Source organism: Lithobates pipiens, unplaced genomic scaffold (assembly GCF_037356315.1).
Source record: "Lithobates pipiens isolate NorthernLeopardFrog02 unplaced genomic scaffold, aLitPip1_a1.2 Scaffold_8, whole genome shotgun sequence".
Lineage (NCBI taxonomy): Eukaryota > Metazoa > Chordata > Amphibia > Anura > Ranidae > Lithobates > Lithobates pipiens.
Window position 1 is genome coordinate 268,748,359 of NW_027507903.1, and position 23,087 is coordinate 268,771,445.

At 40.7% G+C, this 23,087-nt stretch overlaps 1 protein-coding gene across 3 annotated transcripts in view; it reads right to left on the minus strand.

Annotated features, from left to right (window-relative positions):
- Positions 1-23,087, minus strand: part of ACSS3 (acyl-CoA synthetase short chain family member 3) — a 230,386-nt gene that overhangs the window by 157,643 nt on the left and 49,656 nt on the right. For all 3 annotated transcript variants that reach the window (XM_077471933.1, XM_077471934.1, XM_077471935.1), the window contains one exon: positions 6,020-6,164. In XM_077471933.1, coding sequence (XP_077328059.1) covers positions 6,020-6,164 — 145 coding nt within the window. The remainder of the gene's footprint in view (positions 1-6,019; positions 6,165-23,087) is intronic.

Sequence of the window (23,087 nt, forward strand, 5' to 3'; positions counted from 1 at the left end):
ATATATATATATATATATATATACATATACACATATACATATACATATACACACACACACGCACGCAATATATGAGCTCTACCCTGCACTGCTAGGATTACTTTGTTTCTGCCCTCAGGTTTCCATTACCACTGCTGGACTTCGCAGAAATACCCGTCTTACATTGAGGGGTCTTGTGCTCTCAATAAGTCCTGCGGAGCAGGAATTGGAGGAGAAACAGTATCTTCAAAGAATTCCTCCCTGCATGTAGACTGGCACTTCTTTATGAAAAGGAAAAGAGTTGCAGCACTGCTTCCTACAGGAACATAATCTGGGCTGGCAGCTATCAGCAAGTATATAGAAGGTTTTGTTTTACAATGTTAGCTTGCCAAGAGGACCTGATACCTCTAATGTATTAGTTCTAAAAGGAGATGTACAGCCAAAGCTTTTTTTGGCTGTACTTCTATGGAACACAGGAGGAGTGCAGTTCATTCTGCACTCCTGTGACCCGTTTTCAGCCAACAGCAGGTTCAAGTCCACAGAGCTGGTGTAGGCTCTGAAAAGATCCCAACCTTTGATCGCTCAGTTCTCGGTCTTAGAGCCAGCAGGGGACAGATGCAGCATCGGACCAATGCTGCATCCACCTAGTGGAGTATAATTTTTTTTTTTTAAGAATCCCAAAATTCCCCTTTAGAGACTTTACATTTTATTTTAAAAATATATGGTACATATGGTCAGTTACTGATGGGGAAAGTACTCATAAGTAACCTGAATTAACCACAAATTCTTCAAGCTACAATACATAACATATGGAGGGCTTTACTCTTTTAAATATAGGTTACACATGGGCAGCTACTGCTGGTGACAGCGTTGGAGCGTAAACGGAAATTCTATAAATTCTTCAAACTAAAATACAAGACCTAGAATAAGTTAAAAGAACATTATATATTATATAATAATAAAAAAAAAGTACCAACTTAATATGAAAGAATACATTTTAACTAGGGCCAGTTATACAGCCCTGTCCATACAGTGTCATCTCTGCTGAAGGAGCTTGCTTTAGGAGAACATGACATAACTGGTTTCATGGCTGGAGGAGAAGGTACATACACTATATTTGGAAAATGAAAGCTTGCATGCAATTGTAATCTGGCACAATATTAGTAGAGAGCAACTATATGCACCCCCAGTTCCTGAATCAACCTTACCAAATCAAAGGCTAAATGAGTTAAAGGTGAGTCAGTGGCGGAAGTATAGGGGTTGCTGAGGTTGCTATGGCAGCCAGGCTCCCTGTATACCTCGATAGGAGGCGCGACAAGGGCGGCTGAGACCGAACTTCCCAATCCTCAACCGAACTGTAATCGGCACTGCAGGGAGCTCGTCACACTGATTAGACCTAAAGTGAAAGCACAGTGTGTGCTGTGCTCTTTGTCTCCCCCTTCAGTGCAGTACCTGGCAGGAAGAGGTAAGGTAAAGCACTGCTGTTTTTTTAACCACTTAACAACTCCCCTATAGCCGAATGACGGCTACAGGGCGGTTTCTTAACTCCGCTCTGAATTCCGCTCTCGCGCGCCCCCTGGGGCGCGCACTTGAGAGCATCCGTGACCGCCGGGTCCACAGGACCCGGCACATCACGGATCACGGTAAACGGCCACTCATAGCGGCCGGTTACCGCGTGATCGCTCCATCAAATGACGGAGTGATCACTTGTAAACAAACCGGCGTTATGTTATGATGCCGGTTTCTCCCTCCCCCTCTCTGTACCAATCGGAACAGCGGAGGGGGAAGAGATCGGTGTCAGCAGCGATGTGGGCTGCATCTGCAGTGCCCACATCGCTGCTCACCAAAAATTAACCCTGCAATACCCTGCAATACTCTGCAATACCCTGCATTACCCTGCAACGCTCTGCAACACCCGCCAATACCCTGCAATGCTCTGCAACACTCTGCAATGCTCTGCAACACCCGCCAATACCGTGCAACACTCTGCAATGCTCTGCAACACCCTCCAATATCCTGCAATGCTCTGCAACGCAATACTCTGCAACGCCATACTCTGAGATACCCAGCCATACCCAGCCATAGTCGGTGATACCCTGAAATACCCAGCCATAGACACCGCCGCCCTCCGGTGCTTCTACCGACTCGCCAATACGATCAAATCCAGAATCTTTTTTTTTTTTTTTTTTTTACAGGCTTCCCAGCTTAGAGGTGAGATGCGGGGTCTTATTGACCCCATATCTCACTGTAAAGAGGACCTGTCATGCCATATTCTTATTACAAGGGATGTTTACATTCCTTGTAATAGGAATAAAAGTGATCTAAAAATTTATTTTTGGGGAAAAAAAATGTCAAACTAAAAAAAAGTAAAATGAACAATAAATGTTTTTTTTTATTTTTTTTAAAGTGCCCCTGTCCCCATGTGCTCGCATGCAGAAGCGAACGCATACGTAAGTCCCGCCCACATATGAAAACTGTGTTCAAACCACACATGTGAGGTATCGCTGCGAACGTTAGAGCGAGAGCAATAATTCTAGCCCTAGACCTCCTCTAGAACTCAAAACATATAACCAGTAAAAAAAAAAATTTAAGCGTCGCCTATGGGGATTTTTAAGTAGCGACGTTTGGCGCCATTCCACGAGCCTGTGCAATTTTGAAGAGTGACATGTTATGTATCGATTTACTCGGTGTAACTTCATATTTCACATTATGCAAAAATTGGGCTAACGTTACTGTGTTTTTTTTTTTTTAAGCACAAAACAGTTTTTTTTCAAAAAAAAAGCATTCGAAAAATTGCTGCGCTAATACCGTGCGAAATAAAAAGTTGCAACGACCACCATTGTATTCTCCAGGGTGTTTGCTAAAAAAACATATATAATGTTTTGGGATTCTATGTAAGTTTCTAGCAAATAAATGATGATTTTTACATGTAGGAGAGAAATGTCAGAATTGTCCTGGGTGCTCCAGAACGCCTGATGGCGCTCCCTGCATGTTGGGCCTCTGTATGTGGCCACACTATGTAAAAGTCTCACACATGTGGTCTCGCCGTACTCGGGAGTAATAGCAGAATGTGTTTTGGGGTGTAATTTGTGGTATGCATATGCTGTGTGAGAAAAACTGATAATATGACAATTTTGTGAAAAAAAAAAAAAAAAAAGTAAAAAAAAATCTTGATTTTGCAAAGAATTGTGGGAAAAAATGACAACTTCAAAAAACTCATCATGCCTCTTACTAAATACCTTTGAATGTCTTCTTTCCAAAAAGGGGTCATTTGGGGGGTATTTGTACTTTTCTGGCATGTTAGGGTCTCAAGAACTGAAATAGGCCGTCAGTACTTCAGGTGTGATCAATTTTCAGATATTGGCACCATAGCTTGTGGACTCTATATCTTTCACAAAGACCAAATAATATCCACCAATTTGTACTTATTTTTACCAAAGATATGCAGTAGTATAAATTTTGGCCAAAATTTCTGAAGAAAAAAATTACGAATCTGCTAAATTTTATAACAGAAACAAAGAAAAATTCATTTTTTTACAGAATTTTCTGTATTTTTTCTTTTATAGCACAAAAAATAAAAAACCCAGCGGTGATTAAATACCACCAAAAGAAAGCTCCATTTGTGTGAAAAAAAGGACAAAAATTTCATATAGGTCCAGTGTTGCATGACTGAGTAATTGTCATTCAAAATGTGAGAGCACCAAAAGCTGAAAATTGGTCTGGTTATTAAGGGTGTTTAAGTGCCCAGTGGTCAAAAGGCTATCTGATATCTATCTACTGTATGTGTGTTTATACTGTATGCATATTATATATATGTGTGTGTGTGATATACACACACACATATTATATATAAATAATATACACACACACACACACACACACACACACACACACACAGTATATGTGTATGTATAAGGTGTGTTTGTTTATATAGGTGTATGTTTTTACATGTATTGAATTTACCACAGGTGGACTCCAATCAAGTTGTAGAAACATCTCAAGAATGATCAGTGGAAACAGGATGGACCTGAACTCAATTTTGAGTGTCACAGCAAAGGCTGTGAATATTTATGTACATGTGATTTATTTTAATTTTTTTAATAAATGGGCAAAGATTTCAAGCAAAATTCTTTCATGTTGTCATTATTGGGTGTCGTTTGTAGAATTTGGAGGAAAATAATGAATTTAATCCATTTTGGAATAAGTCTGTAACATAACAAAATGTGTAAAAGTGAATATCTGTGAATGTTTCTGGATGCACTGTATGTTGATTTATTGTATAAACTGCTGTATTATAATTTTGCAATAGCACAGCATTTCTTTTTAATGTAGAATTTCTATGCACTATATATTTGTATATATAATAAAGAAGCTATGTTGGACAAAGTACGCCACATGTTTTAATGTTTATGAATGAAATAAATGAATGAAATGTAACAGTATTGTATATGCATTGCATCATTCAAATCCTTTAAAGTTCCATGTTTGATGACATTTCTCTTATTCATTTTTAAATTTTATGGATGATGGTGCCTATCCAAGCAACCCTGCCAATATACATATATGATGAAATGTTTGGGTTATTCTGCATGTGAAGTTGCATGTCAAAAAAAAGAAGCAACAGGAAATATTGAGAGTTGTTTTAGGTTATCCCAAGGTGAGGCTTTAAGTAGGAGGCTCTGGAGATAGGTTAACCATAATTAACCCTGCCTGTACTGTGCTGACAGATCTCATTTTCAGTTATAAATTGTCTGTCCCAACAAAGGGTTAAAAAAAAAAATCTCAAGACTTGGGTGGTGCATTGTATGTTAATGCACTTTACATCAATAATGCGTTGAAATTGTTAAGAATAGCTTGCAGTCATATGTGAAAACCTGCTACAAAGGTTTAACATTATTTTAAAGTGATTGTAAAGCTTTGATTATAAAAAAAAAAAAAAAAAAAAAAAAAAAACCCACGTCATACTTGCCTCCACTGGGCAGCTCGTTTTGGCCCCGAACACTGTCTTCTGGGTTCTCTCGGTGGCTCTTCCCCACACCAGATAACCCCCTAAGAGAAGCACTTTTCCAGGCGGGTTACCTTGCGGGTGCGCTCCAGAGTCCATCGTTCGGCATCCATAGCTGCCGAATGTATGATTCCTTCCCGCCCCCAGCATCATTAGATTTGATTGACAGCAGCGGGAGCCAATGGCTGCGCTGCTATCAATCTGTCCAATCAAGAGCAGAGAACTCGGGCAGACATACATTCTCTGGCTCAGGTAAGTAAAACGGGGGGGGGGGGGGGCGTTGCCGTTCACTGCCAGGTGTTTTTTCAACTTAATACATAGGATGCATTAAGGTGAAAAAACACAAGGGTTTACAACTCCTTTAACCACTTGCCGACCAGCGCACGATGATGTACGTCGACAGAATGGCACGGGCAGGCAAATGGGCGTACATGTATGTCCCTTTAAATTTGCCGCCCTGCAATCGGGAGCGCGCCGCCATTACTAGTAAAAAAAAATAAAAAGTTATTATTAAAAATGCTATAAAACTATCCCTATTTTGTAAACGCTATAACTTTTGCGCAAACCAATCAATCGCTTATTGCGATTTTTTTTTACCAAAAATATGTGGAAGAATAAAAAAATGTTTTTTTTATATATTTTTGGGGGATATTTATTATAATATTTTTGTTTATAGCGCAAAAAAATAAAAACCGCAGGGGTGATCAAATACCACCAAAAGAAAGCTCTATTTGTGGGAAAAAAAGGACGTCAATTTTGTTTGGGAGCCACGTCGCACGACCGCGCAATTGTCAGTTAAAGCGACGCAGTGCCGAATCGCAAAAAGTGGTCTGGTCTTTGACCAGCAAATTGGTCCGGTCTGAAAGTGGTTAAGGTGTGCTGTGTGAATGGGAACACAAACATATAGTGGGAAGTTGCTATAATCTTACTGTAAAAGTAGAATTGCACTTTAATAGCCCTTTTAGAATAAAACATTAATAAAACAGATGAAGGAAAGATGCAAAAGTTAATATGGTATCTGCTGAAATTACTTACCTGTTCATACACTTCTTTGTAAGTAATAGTCTGCTTGGTGTCGGTAACTGGACTGTCATATATAACAGCAATTTGATCTCCTCGCCCATTTTCTATGTGACGATCAAGAGCATTGTAACACATGTTCAGTTTTCCTCCAGTAAACCTATAATAGAACAAAAAGAATAAAACATTGATTATATAATCAATATAATGAATATAATGAAAAGGTGTATTTTAAGTCAGGACTCCAGTGTCCTTTTTTTTCCCCAGTAAACTGTCCAGCACAAAAGAAAATAAAAAGTGCAGTTTTTTTTTCACAGTATTCAAATTCAGAATACTCCAGAAAGTCAGCTCTGCCACTTGATGGCACACATATACACCATGTATAAGCATTACTGAAGAAATAACTGTTGGGTGGCCAGTTTGAGCATTAATACCTATGAACTCAAACATGCTTGGACCCTTTTCAATAAATTGGAAAAGGGTTACTATCCCTACCAGTTTATTTTTTTTGTGGTCTGTGTAACATTTAGGACATTTCAGTTCCCTTCCTATCATAGAGGTGCAACCGAATGTTAGAGGAAATTCCCCAAGTGAGAGAGGTTTCCTTTACAGCAGGGGTTCCCAACCTCAGTCCTTAAATACCCCAAACAGGTCATGTTTTAACCACTTGCAGACTGCCCGCAATTTACTGTGGGCAGGCAGCCTGTGCTGGTATGTCTCTGCCCATTTATGGGTTTAGTTTTGTACAAAGAGAGAGTCTGTCGACCAATGATTGATGGCTGGGACCAGCTGATCGGCTGTGTCCAGTCACAGCCTAGAGCCCTGTGTTGACAATCAACACAAGGCTCTGTACAGAGGGAATGATCTCTCGGTTTGGTATCCCTGCAAAGCAGACATAAGAAACAAAAATGGATCTTTAGTAAAAATCAGCACACATTACACATTGTTAGGCATACATTTAACCCCTTGATTACTCAAGATGTTAACCTCTGCCAGCCAGTGTCATTAGTACAATGACAGTGTATAGTATAAGCACTGTATTAGTGTCACTGATGATGTCAGTGGTAGTCAGTTCCCACTCAGTGCCAGATAGTGTCAAATTGCCTGCCACACTATCATAGTCCCATTATTAGTCGCTGATCATCGCTATTAGTAGTATAACAAAAAAATCCAATATATATATATATATATATATATATATATATATATATATATATATACACACACACACACACACACACACACACACACACACACACACCATAGTTTATAGATGCTATGACTTTCATGCAAACCAATCAATGTACATTTATTGGGATTTTTTTTTTTTACCAAAGACATGTAGCATAATACATTTTGGCAAAAAATGTATGAAGACTTTCTTTTTTTTATTGGATATGTTTTATAGAAGAAAGTTTTTTCATTTATATAATAAAAACTATAAAATCCAGTGATGATCAAATACCACCAAAAGAAAGCTCTATTTCTGTGGCAAAAAATTATATACATTTTTGTTTGTGTACAGTGTTGCATGTCTGTGCAATTACCAGTTAAAGTAACGCACTGTTAAATAGCAAGAAACAGCCCAGTCATGAAGGGTAAAACCTTCCGGAGCTCAGATGGTTAAAGGGGACTTTAAATCAATGCCTATGGCTTGGTATTTATAACAGCCATTTGATTAAAGGGAAATTCCCTAAAACATGGCCTGTTGGGAGGACTTTAGGACTGAGATTGGAAACTGCTTTAGGCCCCTTTCACACGATCAGGCCATTTATCCATTTCTCATCCATCCGTCAATGGACGACAATGCATTCCTATGGGCAAACGGATGACCATCTGTTACCACCCGTTCACCTTCGCTTCCGATCTCAGTTTTTTTAACGTACAAGGGTAAATCTAAATCCATGAAAACGGATGAACTGATGTTAATGGACAGTGTCTGTCAATGTCCGATCATTAAAGATCCTTTTGGAATAAATTACATTTTTTTGTTGTTTATATGTGAACTCAACCGCTTCAGTAGCATAGGATGGTCCAAAATCGACAGTCTCCTAGCCACAATCTGCCTTTTCTTGCTCTCCTTTCTCCACATACAGGCAAATATGACAAACAATGTCACTCTGTCCCAACATTTTTTGGAATCTGTTGTGCAATGCAGACAGCACACGCAAAGACAAGGACAAAAGCAAAGACAAGTGACTCACTGAAAACTGCAATGCAGCATGGAAGGAGCAATGCATTCTGGGTAATGTAATCAAAACCACATAACCTGCTTTAAACGGATCAAAATGGGGGCAAAAACAAATATAATTGGGTAAATTAACAGATGTAAACAAATGTTAACGGAACGGACGGCCGATGTAAATGGAGAGTAACGGAACCTACGACGGATGAAGCAATGGATAAGAGCCGATACGTTTTCAATGTATCTAAACTGACGGTGCCCGTGTGAAAGGGGCCTTAAAAAAGGAAAACTTTTATAGTGTTTGGTAAATTTTATCTAAATTATTTTTGAATACGTATTAGTGTGTACACCTTTTATGTAACTTTTCATAACTGGTGTAAAAATTTCAATATACAAACATTTAATCCCGAGTGCTTCCATGATGCTGCGTTTACAGAGCGCTCTGTTTTTTTCAAATAAGGTATAGCCCAGCAGCAGCTGCGCAATTGTGTTTTTCTCATTGATAGTTTATACAAAGCCATATAAATTAAGACAGAGGGGGGAGATGTGCCAATCTGCGGAGAGAGAAAACTACACACAGAAGCGCCCCTAGCCAAAGATGGAAAATATAAAACAGTCATATACAGTATTCCATACCTAAAAGACATTAACATTTTTTGACCTTTGGCCATTTCAACTTGTATTAAAAAATATTTGAATTAGATAAAAATTATATCAGTCTTTATCAAATATTATTCTCTGTTGAGATGGAAAAAAAAAAAAAAAGGTTAGTATCTTAGCCTGCAGGAAACTAAAATAGGAATGAGTATTGATTATTCATTTGTTATGAATATATTAAACATCACAAGAGAATCATCAGGCAGAAGATAAAAGCAAAAAACGCGAAGATAGCATGCCCTATATCCTTCAGATTTAACTGAATATGTGTTGAAGAAAAACAGTTTTTCCTTTTGATGAAAGGGTTTGGTAAGGCAAATACTTCCCAAAAGCTCACAGTCCCCAAGTACAGATAATTTAGCTGATAATAATGACTCCAATTAGAGACTGGCAGGGAAGAATATAGTTAGTATAAATGAACTGGAACACAAATCCATTACTTTAGTATATTTCAAACATAATCATTTTATTTATAAACATTACTTATACTTCAGATGCCCCCCCTACTAAACAAAATGGACCACCCAAGAACCAATATAAATTTACTAAAAGCCCAACTCTGGTCAAAATATAAACCACCTCCAACCCATCATGGATGTCCCTTTAGAGGAACTATCCTGTTACAGGGCTTAACTGTGGCTTTAACATCTAGCCTGCCTTGTCTTTTCATATATGCTTATATAACTTTATCAGATCAGAAGGCAATTTGGATGCCTCTTTTGGTCGAGCCCCGCCCGACCCTTTGTGAGATTATGGCTCCACCACCCTGTTTTTGGACCTCTCTGAGATGAGTTTCTGTAACCTAATACTTCACTTACTTGGTATTCTTACTAATGAGAGTTCCACCTGATATCCCCTGAAGGAGAATGTTCACAATTGAAACGTGTCGGTAAGGCTCGGTTCACACAGGGGCAACACAACTTTTGGAGGCAACTTGGACGTGACTTGACCTGACGTGACTTGACGTGACTTGGACGCGACTTGCAACACTACTTTAAGTCACCCCAGGCCAGGCGACTTGCCGTGGCCAATCAGAGAATGAGCTCTCAGGGGGGAACTCCTTTTGAGAGCAGATAATTCTCTGAGAGTCGCCTCTGTATAGACGGATATCCGACTTGGAGGCGACCTCCATTGAAATCAATGGGAACCAGTTGCCTACAAGTTGGATTGAAGTAGTACAGGAACCCTTTCTGAAGTCGGAGCGACTTCAGTAGTGTGCATTAAGACAGCTCTCATTCACTTACATTGATTTCTACATGTTGTGCGACCTGAGGTGACTTGGGGCAACTTGAAGTCGGATCTGAGTCACCCCTGTGTGAACCGGCACTTACAACCTATCAGACATCTTTGTATGGTAAACATTTCTTTGCCTGGGGTTATACAAATCAGTAGTAAACATTTTAATCACTTTTATATACTGTATATACTCCAGATGTGAGAACAGTAGACTGCATTGTCAAACCAATAGACCAGATTTTTTTTATGTGAACATGGAATTTTTATATTTTTGTATAAATACATTTTCTTCTTTTAAAAGTGTTGGTCGCAGCTTTTTTGGCTGCCATAACATCCCATGGGAGGTGCTTTATCTTATCTTGTATAGTTTTTTTTCTTAAAGCGGAACTGAATGTAAACAAATTAAAAATGCAAAACATGTGGGCTGTTTATTTCAGCAGAGACAAGAAATGTCTCTTCAATAATAAAATAAATGTACAGTAGTACCCGTTTGTAATCATCTGCAGAATGTACACTTTATATTTAAGTACAGCGCAGTGTACTGAGGTGAATGAATACATGCAAGCTCAAGAGAATGGGAGAAGAGTACTCTCCCATAAATGCAAGAGGATTTTGAAGGATGTGACGTTGTCGCTGAAGCACAAGGAAACAAAATCATTAAAAATTTTAATTCATACAAAAATCCATAAAAACACATCAAAAAAAATATTGATGAATAATGCTGTAAACATCATATGGCAAACTGCCAACGACGATATGTAGATCCAATAAAAAAAAACGTGAAGAGTTCTGGTGCATGGAGTGACCCGACGTGTTTCGCAGAGCTACAACTCTGCTTCTTCAAGGCAACTCTACATGCATCAATTAGAGAACATCAACTGCGTATAGCTTTCAGCATCGTAAGGGAAACAAGCCATCACCTGACTAAACGATCAGCAGTGTCAGAGCTACTGGCCTAACCTGGTAGACATTGGATCATATCTGAAGCGGAATATGGTAGGCATCAAAAGATAAGAATCCTGGCCTCTCCATCACTGTTCATCGCTGCCAGAATTAATGAAAACATGCATGTGAAAGGCTGACGTCATCCCGCACTGGCCAATCTAGACGGCCAAAGATCGGCAACCCAGGAGCTTCGGAGATGTCAGTAAGGGCCTTGAGTATTTGTCTTTGGATCCCCGTTGAAAGACTTCATGCACACTGAATGTTTACCCTTTGTGAATGAAATTCCAGTGTTTTCATGTGGGCAGAATTTAGGACTGCTGTTAGAAATCACATTGCACTGTAAATCCAATCTGACAGGTTCCCCCCAAAAAATATTACAAAGATATATGTTTGCCAAAAATGCATTAAAATCATTATTCATGGATACAAACAACTCACAAAATTCCTACTAAATCAAAAAAAAAAAAAAAAAAAATATCGAATCAATACATTTTATTAGGTTTGGGGTGTTTTTTCGCATGGAAACTGTGGCCTGTACAGTGTGAAGCTTTTTTTTTTTTTCTTAGTGGCTCGAGCCGTGTTGAGACAATTTGTGTTACACTATGGGGAAGCATGGGGGCTTTGGTAAAATTTCAGGGGTTTAAACAAACCCCTAATGTTTCACTTTGATACTGAAAAAGGAAATGAGAACATAGATTCCCAATCTTCTCTCTGCAACCTCAGCTGCACTGCAGAAGAAAGAAATGCCTGTAGCTGGAGGAGTGCAACGAGGTAGGCGCAGGGCTGGCATGACATTGGAGATAGGGGAACTGGGATTGGTAGTCGTAAAGGGTGGCAGGATTGGACCAGAGTGGAGGGGGAGGGGTCAGTATATAGGGGGCGGACCCCTCCTCCAGCTCAACAGAAAGCGGTGGAAGTTTCCCGCCCGCCCTCCCTAGCTTTTAGTAAGGTGTTAGGAAGGAAATGGTGTGTGTGTTTCTTTTGTTGCAGGTTTTGGACGGTGGGATGTCATGGCAGTGGCTGGTGTTGGTCTTTGAGGGTGAAGGAAGAGATTTGTGGAAGGAGGAGTTCAGGACCTGTTGGTGGGATGAGTCCTGAGGATGGTATCCCAGGTAACGGAGGTTATCTGAAAATTGGTTATGGGGCACTGCGGCAAGTGGGTGTCTCCGAGTCAGCTTGTCGGCTTGAGGCCGTATAACTAACTTGAGAGGTTCTGCAGTGCCATATTGTAATATATATGGTGGATGGTGGACCTGCAAAGACCAACGCTAGGGGGATTAATGGTTTCAATAACCGATGTCTTTTGGTTAATTGTTCATGTTAATTATTATATATTTATGTTTGTTTAATAAATTAAGGCTGCTATGGCCTGTTTACTCCAGAAATTGTTTGGCTCTCATTTATAAGATGGGGGGCGGAGGTTGGAAGCATCTACAAGGTACATCTGTTATACAATAGACATGAACAGGAAAGGTTATATACAGAGGCTCAGTGTTCATTCACAAACTGAAGCATTGTAAACACAGGTTATTATGCTTCAGTTATGAATACAGTGGGTGGCCGGTACCAATGAAATACTCTATTTAGAAAAGGATGGGGCCAGTAAATACAACAACATTCACCACTCCCCCTTCTCTCCATCCTGAAATGCCCCCCCCCCCCCCCCCAGCAGGTCTCAAAAAAAGAGGGGAAGCTGGTAGTGCTGCTGGGGGAAAAGGGGCGGGGCATTTACTAGAACTGATCCTCCTGCAGCAGCTGAAAACCAGCAGGAGGGAGAGGATGAGAAGACTGCTTTCAGCTAATGCAGGAGGGAACTACAGGGGATTAGTTATAGTAAATGACTCCTCCCACTGCACTGATTATCCCCTCCTGTCCAGGATCCCCCCCCCCCCTCCTTGTCAGCTTCCCAGGCCCCCTTGTTGACCAGTGGTGCCCTTATATTGGCAGCCCTGTTGGAATTCACAGGCGCACCACCCAGCTCTGCTGCTTGCAGCCTGTAAAACTTTATGAGATGCTGAAAGCACTTGGGGCTGGAAAAATGCCCGGGATGTTTGAAGGCTGCATTCTAGGCAATTTTCTTTGGACGCATACTGCCTTAAAAAGTTGGTACCGTTTAGTGCACTGTCCAGCCCTGTTCAATTGCAGCAACTTTCAGTCACTCAAAGTTTTACAGACTGTGCCTTCTGTGTACATAAAAATGATAAAATCTCAAGCAGAAGGGCTAAACACCCATTTTGTGAAGCAAGGTATACTCATCTAAGTCTGCCATATTGGTCCTTTACCAGTGCCAACAGCAGATGTACTCATGCTGTCCTGTCCCTGGCAGTCCCCTTACCATGTCATTCCTCTTCTGGATCCTGAGAGGAATAAAATGTTGGATAGCTAATAGAAGTTTCTACATCATGAAGGCAGTGACACCTTAAAGCGCAATTCCACTTTTGTTGAGAAAAAAAAACAAAAAAAAAAAACATTCCTCTCTGGGTGATCTATGTACTGTACATTACAAGGATTATAACAACCTTTGTTGCAGATTCTTACTTTTTGTTATTCTGAAGTGCCTCTGGGCAGAGTAGGTCTAATGGGAGTGGTTTCATAATAATCAGTCAGCTGTGGCAGCTGCAGAGCACTAATGAGGAAATCTGCTAGGTTTGCATCCCTTTAGGAGGTATTCCTATTGGAAATATCTCACCAAAAATTAAATTTTTGTTGCAGGGGATGCCTGAAATCTGACCTATATCTTAGGCAGACTTCTGGAAAAATTGGTGAGCCAATCACACAATCCGGAAATGATATTTCTGGGGAGTGGTCAGTACACATTCTGTGTACAGAACAACTCCATGTAGCCATATTGAATTGCATTTATAGAAAATTACAGCGGCTGCAGATTGAAAAGGAAAGGTGATTTTTAATAACATTCAATTACAATATGACTTGTATCGCAATTGTACACGCTATATTTTTTCTTTATTCGCCCTTTAGGGAGTCCTTTAAGAAAAGGCCAGCGATCAATTAGAGGGGGCTACACAGAAGAGCAACATACCAAGCATGTTAATCCACAGCATCCAATTCTCACTGTCTGCCTTGTCTCCTCATTGTACGGGTTTATTGAATAGGCAAGATAAGAGACTAGTATTGAATATACGTCGGGCTAAGGGAAGGGTTAGAATCCCTGACAGTTTTTTTTTTTTTTATTATTATTGCTGTTCTGGCTTTACATAAGTGAGAGAGGGAATTGTTCCGGCTGAAACAAATACATAACAGTTCTATAAATCATGTCAGTCTAGTTATGTTTGCAGTTGTTCTGCAGAAATAGTATGTTGTAATTATGTGTCCATATTACCGACAACTAAAGTTATTGGCTCAATAAAACAAATTTATTTGGCATAAGTTAAAAAATAACTTTAATATGTCAATACCAACATTGCTAAATTGAAATGCCATATTAAAACATAGCATGTAAAAGTTGTCCATATTTTGTCATAAAAGTTTTGATCAAGGCGCCAGTCACATGACTGCTCTAACAAATGGTAAAGCCCACAACAAAAAATACAGTGATGGTAATCTGCTATGCTAGCAGGCAAACTTTTACAAACAGGGCACACACAATAAAAGGGATAATACTCGCAAAATAAATGCAAGATATTTTGGTCAGGAATACTATTATTAAAACATGAGTATCATGTGCCCTAAAAAGTGTTAGCTGGCATTTGGCATCAATTTGTCAGTGTATCTGCTAGTGCTTTGAAGACTCCCCCCAGACGGACAATAATGCTATCCAAAGATGCCCCTCATGCAGAGTGATAGTACTCTAATACAGAAGGTGTGTTACTGGTCATACCAACATGTTAAAACAGAGGAAAAAAGCTTAATGCCGTGTACACGTGATCGGAATTTCGGGCAGCAAAAGACCGATGAGAGCTTTTCATCAGAAAATGCAACCGTGTGTATGCTCCATCGGAATTTAGCTGTCCGAATTTCCGCCAGCAAAAAATGGATATCATGTTCTCAATTTTCCCGACGGAAAACCTGTCGGAAATTCCGATCATGTGTATGCAATTCCGACACGCAAAAACTCACGCAAGCTCAGATGCAACTACGAGATGGAAGCTATTGGCTATTGAACTTCCTTTTTCTGGTCCCCTCGTACGTGTTGTACGTCACCGCGTTCTTGGCAGTCGGAATTTGATGTGACCATGTGTATGTAAGACAGCTTGAGTGAAATCCTGTTGGAATTCCGTCGGGAAAACCCGTCGAGAGCTTTTTTCCGATCGTGTGTACGTGGCATAAGAAAAGAAAATGAATGCAGCCACCACATTTAAAGAGGAAGTAAACTGATGAGTTTTCTTCCTCTTTCGTTCCCTGCAAAGGTAAAGCATAATGGACTACTATGCACTTACCTGACACAGGAGCCAGCGAAGTCACCGCTGTCCCCTGTAGTCCGGCGCATCAATCTTCTCGGTGGGTCTCTCTGCTCCGCTGCGGAGCGAAGCCGCGATGACGTCCCTCCTGCACATGCGAACGGGAGCCGCCACTCGCGGCATGTCGCCGTTGACAGCGGCGCGCTCAGTGCGCCTGTGCGCCGCTGTCTACGGCGCATGCGCCGTAGACAGCGGTGCCTGTCTTTCGGCAAATATGTCCTAAACCGTGTAGGTTTAGGAGATATTTCTTGGACCTACAGGTAAGCCTTAATCTAGGCTTACCTGTAGGTCAAAGTTGGTTGTAAGGGTTTACAACCACTTTAATGGTTGGTAAGTTGCAATACAATAGATTACATTTTTTTGGTTTTGGGTTTATTACTGTTTGAAGATTAAACCTCGAGATTAGTTAAAAAAAAAAAAAAAAAAATTATACATTTTCTGAAAGCAAAGACCCTGCAGAATAAAATTTTGTTAACGCCAATTTTTTAACTTACATGATATTATCCCAAAGGTTTATCAAGTGCAAATTTTCAGTAAAGAAAAAAAAAAAAAAAAAAACAACAATAAAAAAACAAAATCATCAAGTTTTTATTAAAATGTAGAATAAAATGAGGTTGTGAAATAAATAGCCCTAAAAGCCATATTGCATGTGCCTGTGAAATAGGGACACATTTCAATACCCAGAATTGTTCATAGGCTATACTTCTAAGCCCTTGTACACATGGTCGGATATTCCGATGGACAATGTCCGATAGGACCGTGTTGTCGGATAATTCGACAGTGTGTGGGCTCCATCGGACTGTTTCCATCGGAGTATCCGACGGACCAAGTTTTCCAACTTGTCTATAAAATTTTCTGACAACATGCTGCGATCGGACTTTGTCTGATCATGTGTAGAGAATTCCGATCAGACAAAGTGCCACGCATGCTCAGATCAAATTCCTACACCAAAGCTATTGGCTACTAGCCTGAACGTAGTCCCGCCGTAACAAAATAACGTCATCACGTTAAGTACGATCGTATTTTCTGACAACTTTGTCCAACTGTGTGTATGCAACAGTTTTCGGACAAAATCCGACGGACAAAATCCAATGGATTTGGTTGTCGGAATGTCTGACCGTGTGTACAAGGGCTAAGAGCTCCTCTGTGCGGTGCTGTATAGTCTATTCAAAAAAATTGGAAGATATTTCTTCTGATGTTAATAAACATGAGGAAGCAGACTTCTCCATGCAGTAATCACAGGTGTGTATATGGGACAACAGAGGGAATGGGTAATCTAACCCCAAAACATGGACACACACACCGTATGGCGGTGGGTCAAACAGGCATCAAACAGGTGTCTCCAACAGGCTCTCCAACCAGGACCTTTGTGGTACGATGGTGTATACGCGCATCTGCATCAGACAGGATGGATGGTGAAAACCTCACCCTGGGGACAACCGCTGGTAGGTATCCTCAAACTGGATTGGGCTCACAAATGTTTGTAGTACTCACACCGATGTCCAATGAGCAGTGCAAATCATGAGGAAAAAAAACAAAAACGTAAAGAACAGGGCCTCCACAGTGCAGGTAAATCCAAGGTGAAAAATATTTAATCAATAAAAAAACAAAATATATGCACATATTACTCTCAGTGTTTATTTACATACCAATTTTTTTCACCATTTTTGATTCACCAGTTTAACACCTGCTCCCATAGGTGATGCTGGGGGGGTTAGTGTTCCTTTAGCGCTGCATTTCACATTTTTTTATCCTTCACAAGCAACCTATCAGGTTATTGATGCTAGCTGCTGATTCTCACTTGAATATATTTATTTAATTTGCAGCTCTCTAGTTCCCATGGACTTGTAGTCCTGTCCCATCATTGGCTTAAAAGGAAGATGTACAGAATGCCCTCTATTAAAGTGGGTGTAAAGGTAAAAGGTTTTGTTTACGTTAATGCCTTCTCTGCATTACGGTAAAATAAAAACACACTTTCAATAGTAGCTCAACCCCAACCCCACCAACTACTCACCTAAACTTGATGTCCATCCAGCGCTGTGCATGTCTGCAGCATGAAACAAAAGCAACACTTCTACATTAACGGTTGAATAGGTGGTGCTCAGGCATGGATTGCATTCTGCTGAAGTACAGAAGATCACCAGTATCATGGTCAAGTGCAGCAAGAGATCAGCTTGGTTAAAGCGGGATTCCACCCTAAAGTGGAACCTCCGCTGATCGGATCCCTCCCCCCCTCCGGTGTCACAATTGACACCTTTCAGGGGGGAGGGGGTGGAGATACCTGTCAAAGACAGGTATTTTCACCCACTTCCGGGCATAGACTCCCGTGGGAGTCTACGCCATTTCCTGCCCTGCCGCGCTGTCTGCTGGGACACACACAGGTCCCAGGGACAGCGCGGAGATTTCCTATTGCGCGGCGCGGCTCGCGCATGCACAGTAGGGAACCGGGAAGTGAAGCCGATTCGCTTCACTTCCTGATTCCCTCACCTAGAATGGTGGCGACAGCAGCCGAGAGCCGAGCGATCGATCTCGGCTGCCGGCATCGCTGGAACCCGGGACAGGTGAGTGTCCATTTATTAAAAGTCAGCAGCTGTAGTATTTATAGCTGCTGGCTTTTAATATTTTATTTTTTGGTGGAATCCCTCTTTAAGACATTGGTGTATACAGCACAAACAGTCAACACGTTTCTGCCATTACGGTTATACTTATGGACTGTCATGAGTAAGACCGTCATGGCGGAAACATGTTGACTGTGTTTATGCTGTATACACCAATGTCTTAATGATGCTGAGGTCTTGCTGCACTTGACTGTGATACTGGTGATCTTCCTTTCTGCACGTCTGCAGCAGCTCTTCTCCCCTCACTCACATGCTTTGCTGAGAACAGTGGGAGCCATTGACTCCTATTGCTGTCAGCCAAACCCTGTAAGCAGAGAGCAGGGGACGGGGCCTAGTCGTGAATAGAGGCACACAGCCTGGTTCGCGATTGAGCCCAAACAAGTGGCCCCATAGCAAGGCATTCAGAATGAAGGAGGAACCCAGAGAGCAGGCAGGGGCCCCCAGAAGAGGAGATTTGGGGCAGCTCTAACTTCTTCCCTGTGAACAACGGTTGTGAAAAGTAACAGCCAAAACCAGAAGTACCAAAATGCACATGACTTTCAGGGTCATACTAGCTGGAGAAGATCTGCCAACAGATATGTACTGCTCTGTCTCCTCTTTACCTGGCACCACCCGCCATGCAGTTCCTGGGCTCCTCTATCTCAGATGGAGGAGCCTGACCTTTCTTTCATCTGCCCACCCCCCACTCAAAGAGTATTTTCATTGTAGGAAGCAATAGTACAGCTTCTATGAATGGAAGAGGGGTGGGGGCAAAGAGGGTGGTCATAGTCTGTACTCTTGATGAGTGCCTATAACATATCCAGCATCTGTATTAACCTCCACAGCATAGCTTCCAACTGGATAAGTGGGGGCTGAGGACCAGAGGACTGAGAATTTCAACTAAGAGCAGCCACCAGCACTAGGGACACTTCTTAGTGAACCGTACCAATCGCACCATCCCTTTGCTCACTGAAAAAAACCTAATTAAACTTAAGGTTTAAACATCTGTATTTCTTCCAAAGCCGTCCAAGGACAGAGAATCATGATGTTTGTTGTCTAACATGACATGCAACATTTTTTTTCATTTCATTCAATATATTTGTCTGCAGGGCTTGATATTTCTTTGTGGCATCTCTGGTATAACCACATAACTGGTGATTGCAGTCATCACCCCCCTCTCCTTCCAAACCCCCCCCCCCCCCCCGTTTAGTCAGGCGACATTCTGAGCAGTGTCCTTTTTTCCTGAGGGTGTCCTTTTCTTATAAGTTGGACCTCATTCCCCCCATGAAGTATGAAGTGTTGCTGTCAACTCTAGGGGCCTTCCCACTGGCCTATAGACAGTGGCAGGAGAACAAGGTAGTGGACCTTGCCCATCCTTGGGATGGTTCAGTAAGGTGGACAAAAAGGTGCAGACTGGGCTGAACCAAGATATCGGTCGGACTTACTTTCAGCAGCAGAAGATAAGGCACTTGCAGGACTCCAAGCTTAAAACCACTCTTCCCAGCCAGTCTACAGGAAGTCTTCCTGGAAAGAGGAGCTGGGGTAGCTGCTGCCATTTGGCCTCAAGCCTTCTGTCTGCCATGTGCTTGGTCATGCTACACAGCGGCATCACTCTCTCTGCACTCCAACCACAAATGAAGAAGGTCAGTACGCAGAAGGTAAGAGGGCCGTTTTAAAACAAGATCTGGATTTTCCTTAGCTACTAGATCTTTATTGTCTCAGGTAAGCCTAGGCCTTTAGGGTGCATTATGGGGGTTGTCCTTGGAGGGTTTTTACTTGTGCTTAGTTCAAATAGTAACTCCACTTTTGGTAAAAAAAAAAAAAAAAAACATTTCCCTCTCTGGGTGATTTATGTACATTGCAAGAATTCTAACAAATTTTGTTGCAGATTCCTTCCTACCTGTTTATGTTTGGCAGAAAAAGCTGTGTACACGGGAGTGTATGTATTCCATCTAATCTACTGATACACTGGCAGTCTTCTAATTAGGTAAATTTCAGTGCCTGTATCTCTTTGTAGGTAATTAACCCTTTGGGAGTATGTCACCAAAAATACATTTTTGCCTAAAATCTGACTTGTAACAGTGCAGACTTCTGAGAAAATCAGTAAGCCAATCACACAGGCAGGAAATTACATCTCTGGGGGGCGTTCTGTACACCATCTGTTTACAGAAGGCCCCCAGGTTACCATATTGCATTGAATTTTACAGAAAAGTACAGTGCTGCAAACGGAAAGGTAATTTTTAGTCAAATTAAAACTACAATATGGCTTGTGTAGCATGTATATATATATATATATATATATATATATATATATATATATATACACATATATACACACATACATATACACACATACATATACACACACGTTCATTTTTTTTTTATTTGCTATCATTTTTCCCACAAAAGTGGGAGTTACCCCTTAAGTATGTATATCCATTTTTTTTTAGATTAATTTAGTGGATTAGGTTGTTAAGCCTAAGTAGAAGTATGGTACATGAGTTTGTCACAGGAGGCAGATGCCACAAAGAAGAAAGAAAAAGAAAGAAAAAAAAGAAAAAGAAAGAAAGAAAAAGAAAGAAAAAGAAAGAAAAAGAAAGAAAAAGAAAGAAAGAAAAAGAAAGAAAGAAAGAAAGAAAGAAAAAAACCATGTCTGACATACTACATCGTCCGCACAAGAGACTGGATTTTCTTGTGTGGTTAGTGTGAATGAGCCCTAAAATAAATTAGTAGTTTTACAGAAAAGATACATTTTATAATCATTGAGAAATTTTCTTTATTTCAGTGATTAATTGCCTTTTTGACCACCTGTATATGTAAAAAATTACATGAACAATAAATAATAGGACAGAAAAAAAAAAACATGCTCTTTAGATAAAATGTAATTCTTTGTAATTCTCAGCATGTCCTATATTTTAGACTCTCTACAAAAGGTCTGTAGTCAAAGCATCATTTTTCTACAAATGATTTATTAGACAGGCAAATGTTTATAGACCTGGAATGCAGGATCTCTGATCTACTTTTCACAGACTTTTGGCCTCTAGTGAATCAAAAGCGCAGTCAAGGAAATGAATGTGAAAAAGCCAGCAATTTGTTCTACATAGTGCAAGTGTTCTTTCTTAGTAAAGATGACTGCTGAAAATTCTCTGCTGTAACAATTACAGATGACAATCCACACTTAAAGTGGTATTAAGCTCAAAGCAAACATTTATTTTATTGCATCTTACTAGGTCTTAGATGTGATGGCTGCATTTGTTTTCTTTTTTTATGGTCCGTGCACAATGGCTTATAAAAAACAAAACTAAAAAAAAAGGCTGCTTCTATAGGGTTATAGGGGTTAATTTAATAATGGCAACTAGATTGTGCACTTTGCAAAGTATATTTGCTCCAGAGCTTAGTAAATGAGTGGAAGCTCTGCTGACTTCCATCATCCAATTAAGTGCATGCAAACAAAAAGTGAAGCTTTGCCTCATTTACTTAGCTCTGGAGCAGCTGCACTTGCAAAGTGCACAGTCTTTTTGCCTTTAGTAAACAAATCACACTGAATATAGGAGCAGCTAATGTTATCCTATGTGTCCATGCACATTAAGATGTTTAGAGGCATATTTTAAGATCAGCGTTTTAAGGGGGAAAAAAACAAAACATAAAACGGTCTTGCATTTTTGAGAGAACTGTACAAAAACGCTTGTGAGCATTTTTTTTCTGCCAAAAGAACTAATTTTTTTTAAGCCCAGTGTGCATGGACTCTTGGGCCAGACATACACAGAGTGATTTCCTGCGAAAATTACTCAACTCCCCTATCAACACAGACAGTGTTGACAGGGAAAACCCTACCGCATAGAATGCATTAAGGTGAAAAAATATTTACCTTTACAACCCCTTTAATTGAACAAGCTGACATTAGAAGTATACGTGAACATATGAACATTAAAGTGGTGTTGCCACCAAAAAATAAAAAGTTGTTGCCTGGGCTAGTGACATTTCCCCTCACGCCGCACAGTCACCTGGGACCAGGTGACTGTACGGCGTATCACGGCACCCTGCGCCACTGGCGCATGCGCAGTGGGTGCCCGGCTGTGAAGCCACAGCCGGGTGCCCACAGTACGCATGACGGCGCCGCGAGCGGAGCGGGGAACGAGGGGGGGGGGCTTTGTTCCCCCACATCGCTGGACCCTGGGACTGGTAAGTGTCCGATTATTAAAAGTCAGCAGCGGCAGTATTTGTAGCTGCTGACTTATTTTTTTAATTTTTTTTAGGGGGTACCCCACTTTAAGATCAAGGGTCCTATGTTCTATCTATGGAATATGTTGTACAGATTGAATACATAGCAAAAAACAAACACTATTTTATGGTTTAAATGATAAAGGCTCATCAGGCAGAGGGGGGGGGGGGGTCAAGTGCCACAGATAAAAGAAGAACAGCTTGGAATATTAATGTACAGTGATATCACAACTTGGCAGCATCTCTGAGTTTTTTTTTTTATAATTTGCATCAAAATCTGTAGTTACTAAAAAAAAAATTATATATTACATACAATATTACATATTGTTGGAAAGGGGGGGGGGGATTATTTTCTTAAATCACGCGAGATTATATATATATTATATATATAAAAAAAATCACTGAGCATGCCCAGATCTCCCCTGATTTACGGCACACTCTATGTGCTTGTCTATCTATTATCTCTATTATCAGGACTTCCTACGACACACCACTGATATCCCAGGAGGCTGCAGAATCATTCAGAGCTTCCTCCTACACCCCATGTGACCATGTGACCACGTGACATCACATGCAGTGTAAACCTGGCCATTACTGCAGTCTTATCAGTTGAAGCTGATAAGACTGACAAAGGCAAACATTAGACAATCGGCACAAGTAAATACTATGAAATAAAACAAGCCAGCTTTGAACAGGGAAGCAGGGTTGCCATAGAAACGTTGGATTGAGAAGGAGGCTTGGTTAACAGTACAGGAAGTGCTCAATGTAAGGGTGGAAATACACTCCACTGTGTACTCAGAAAACAATACTTAAGATGGCGCTGC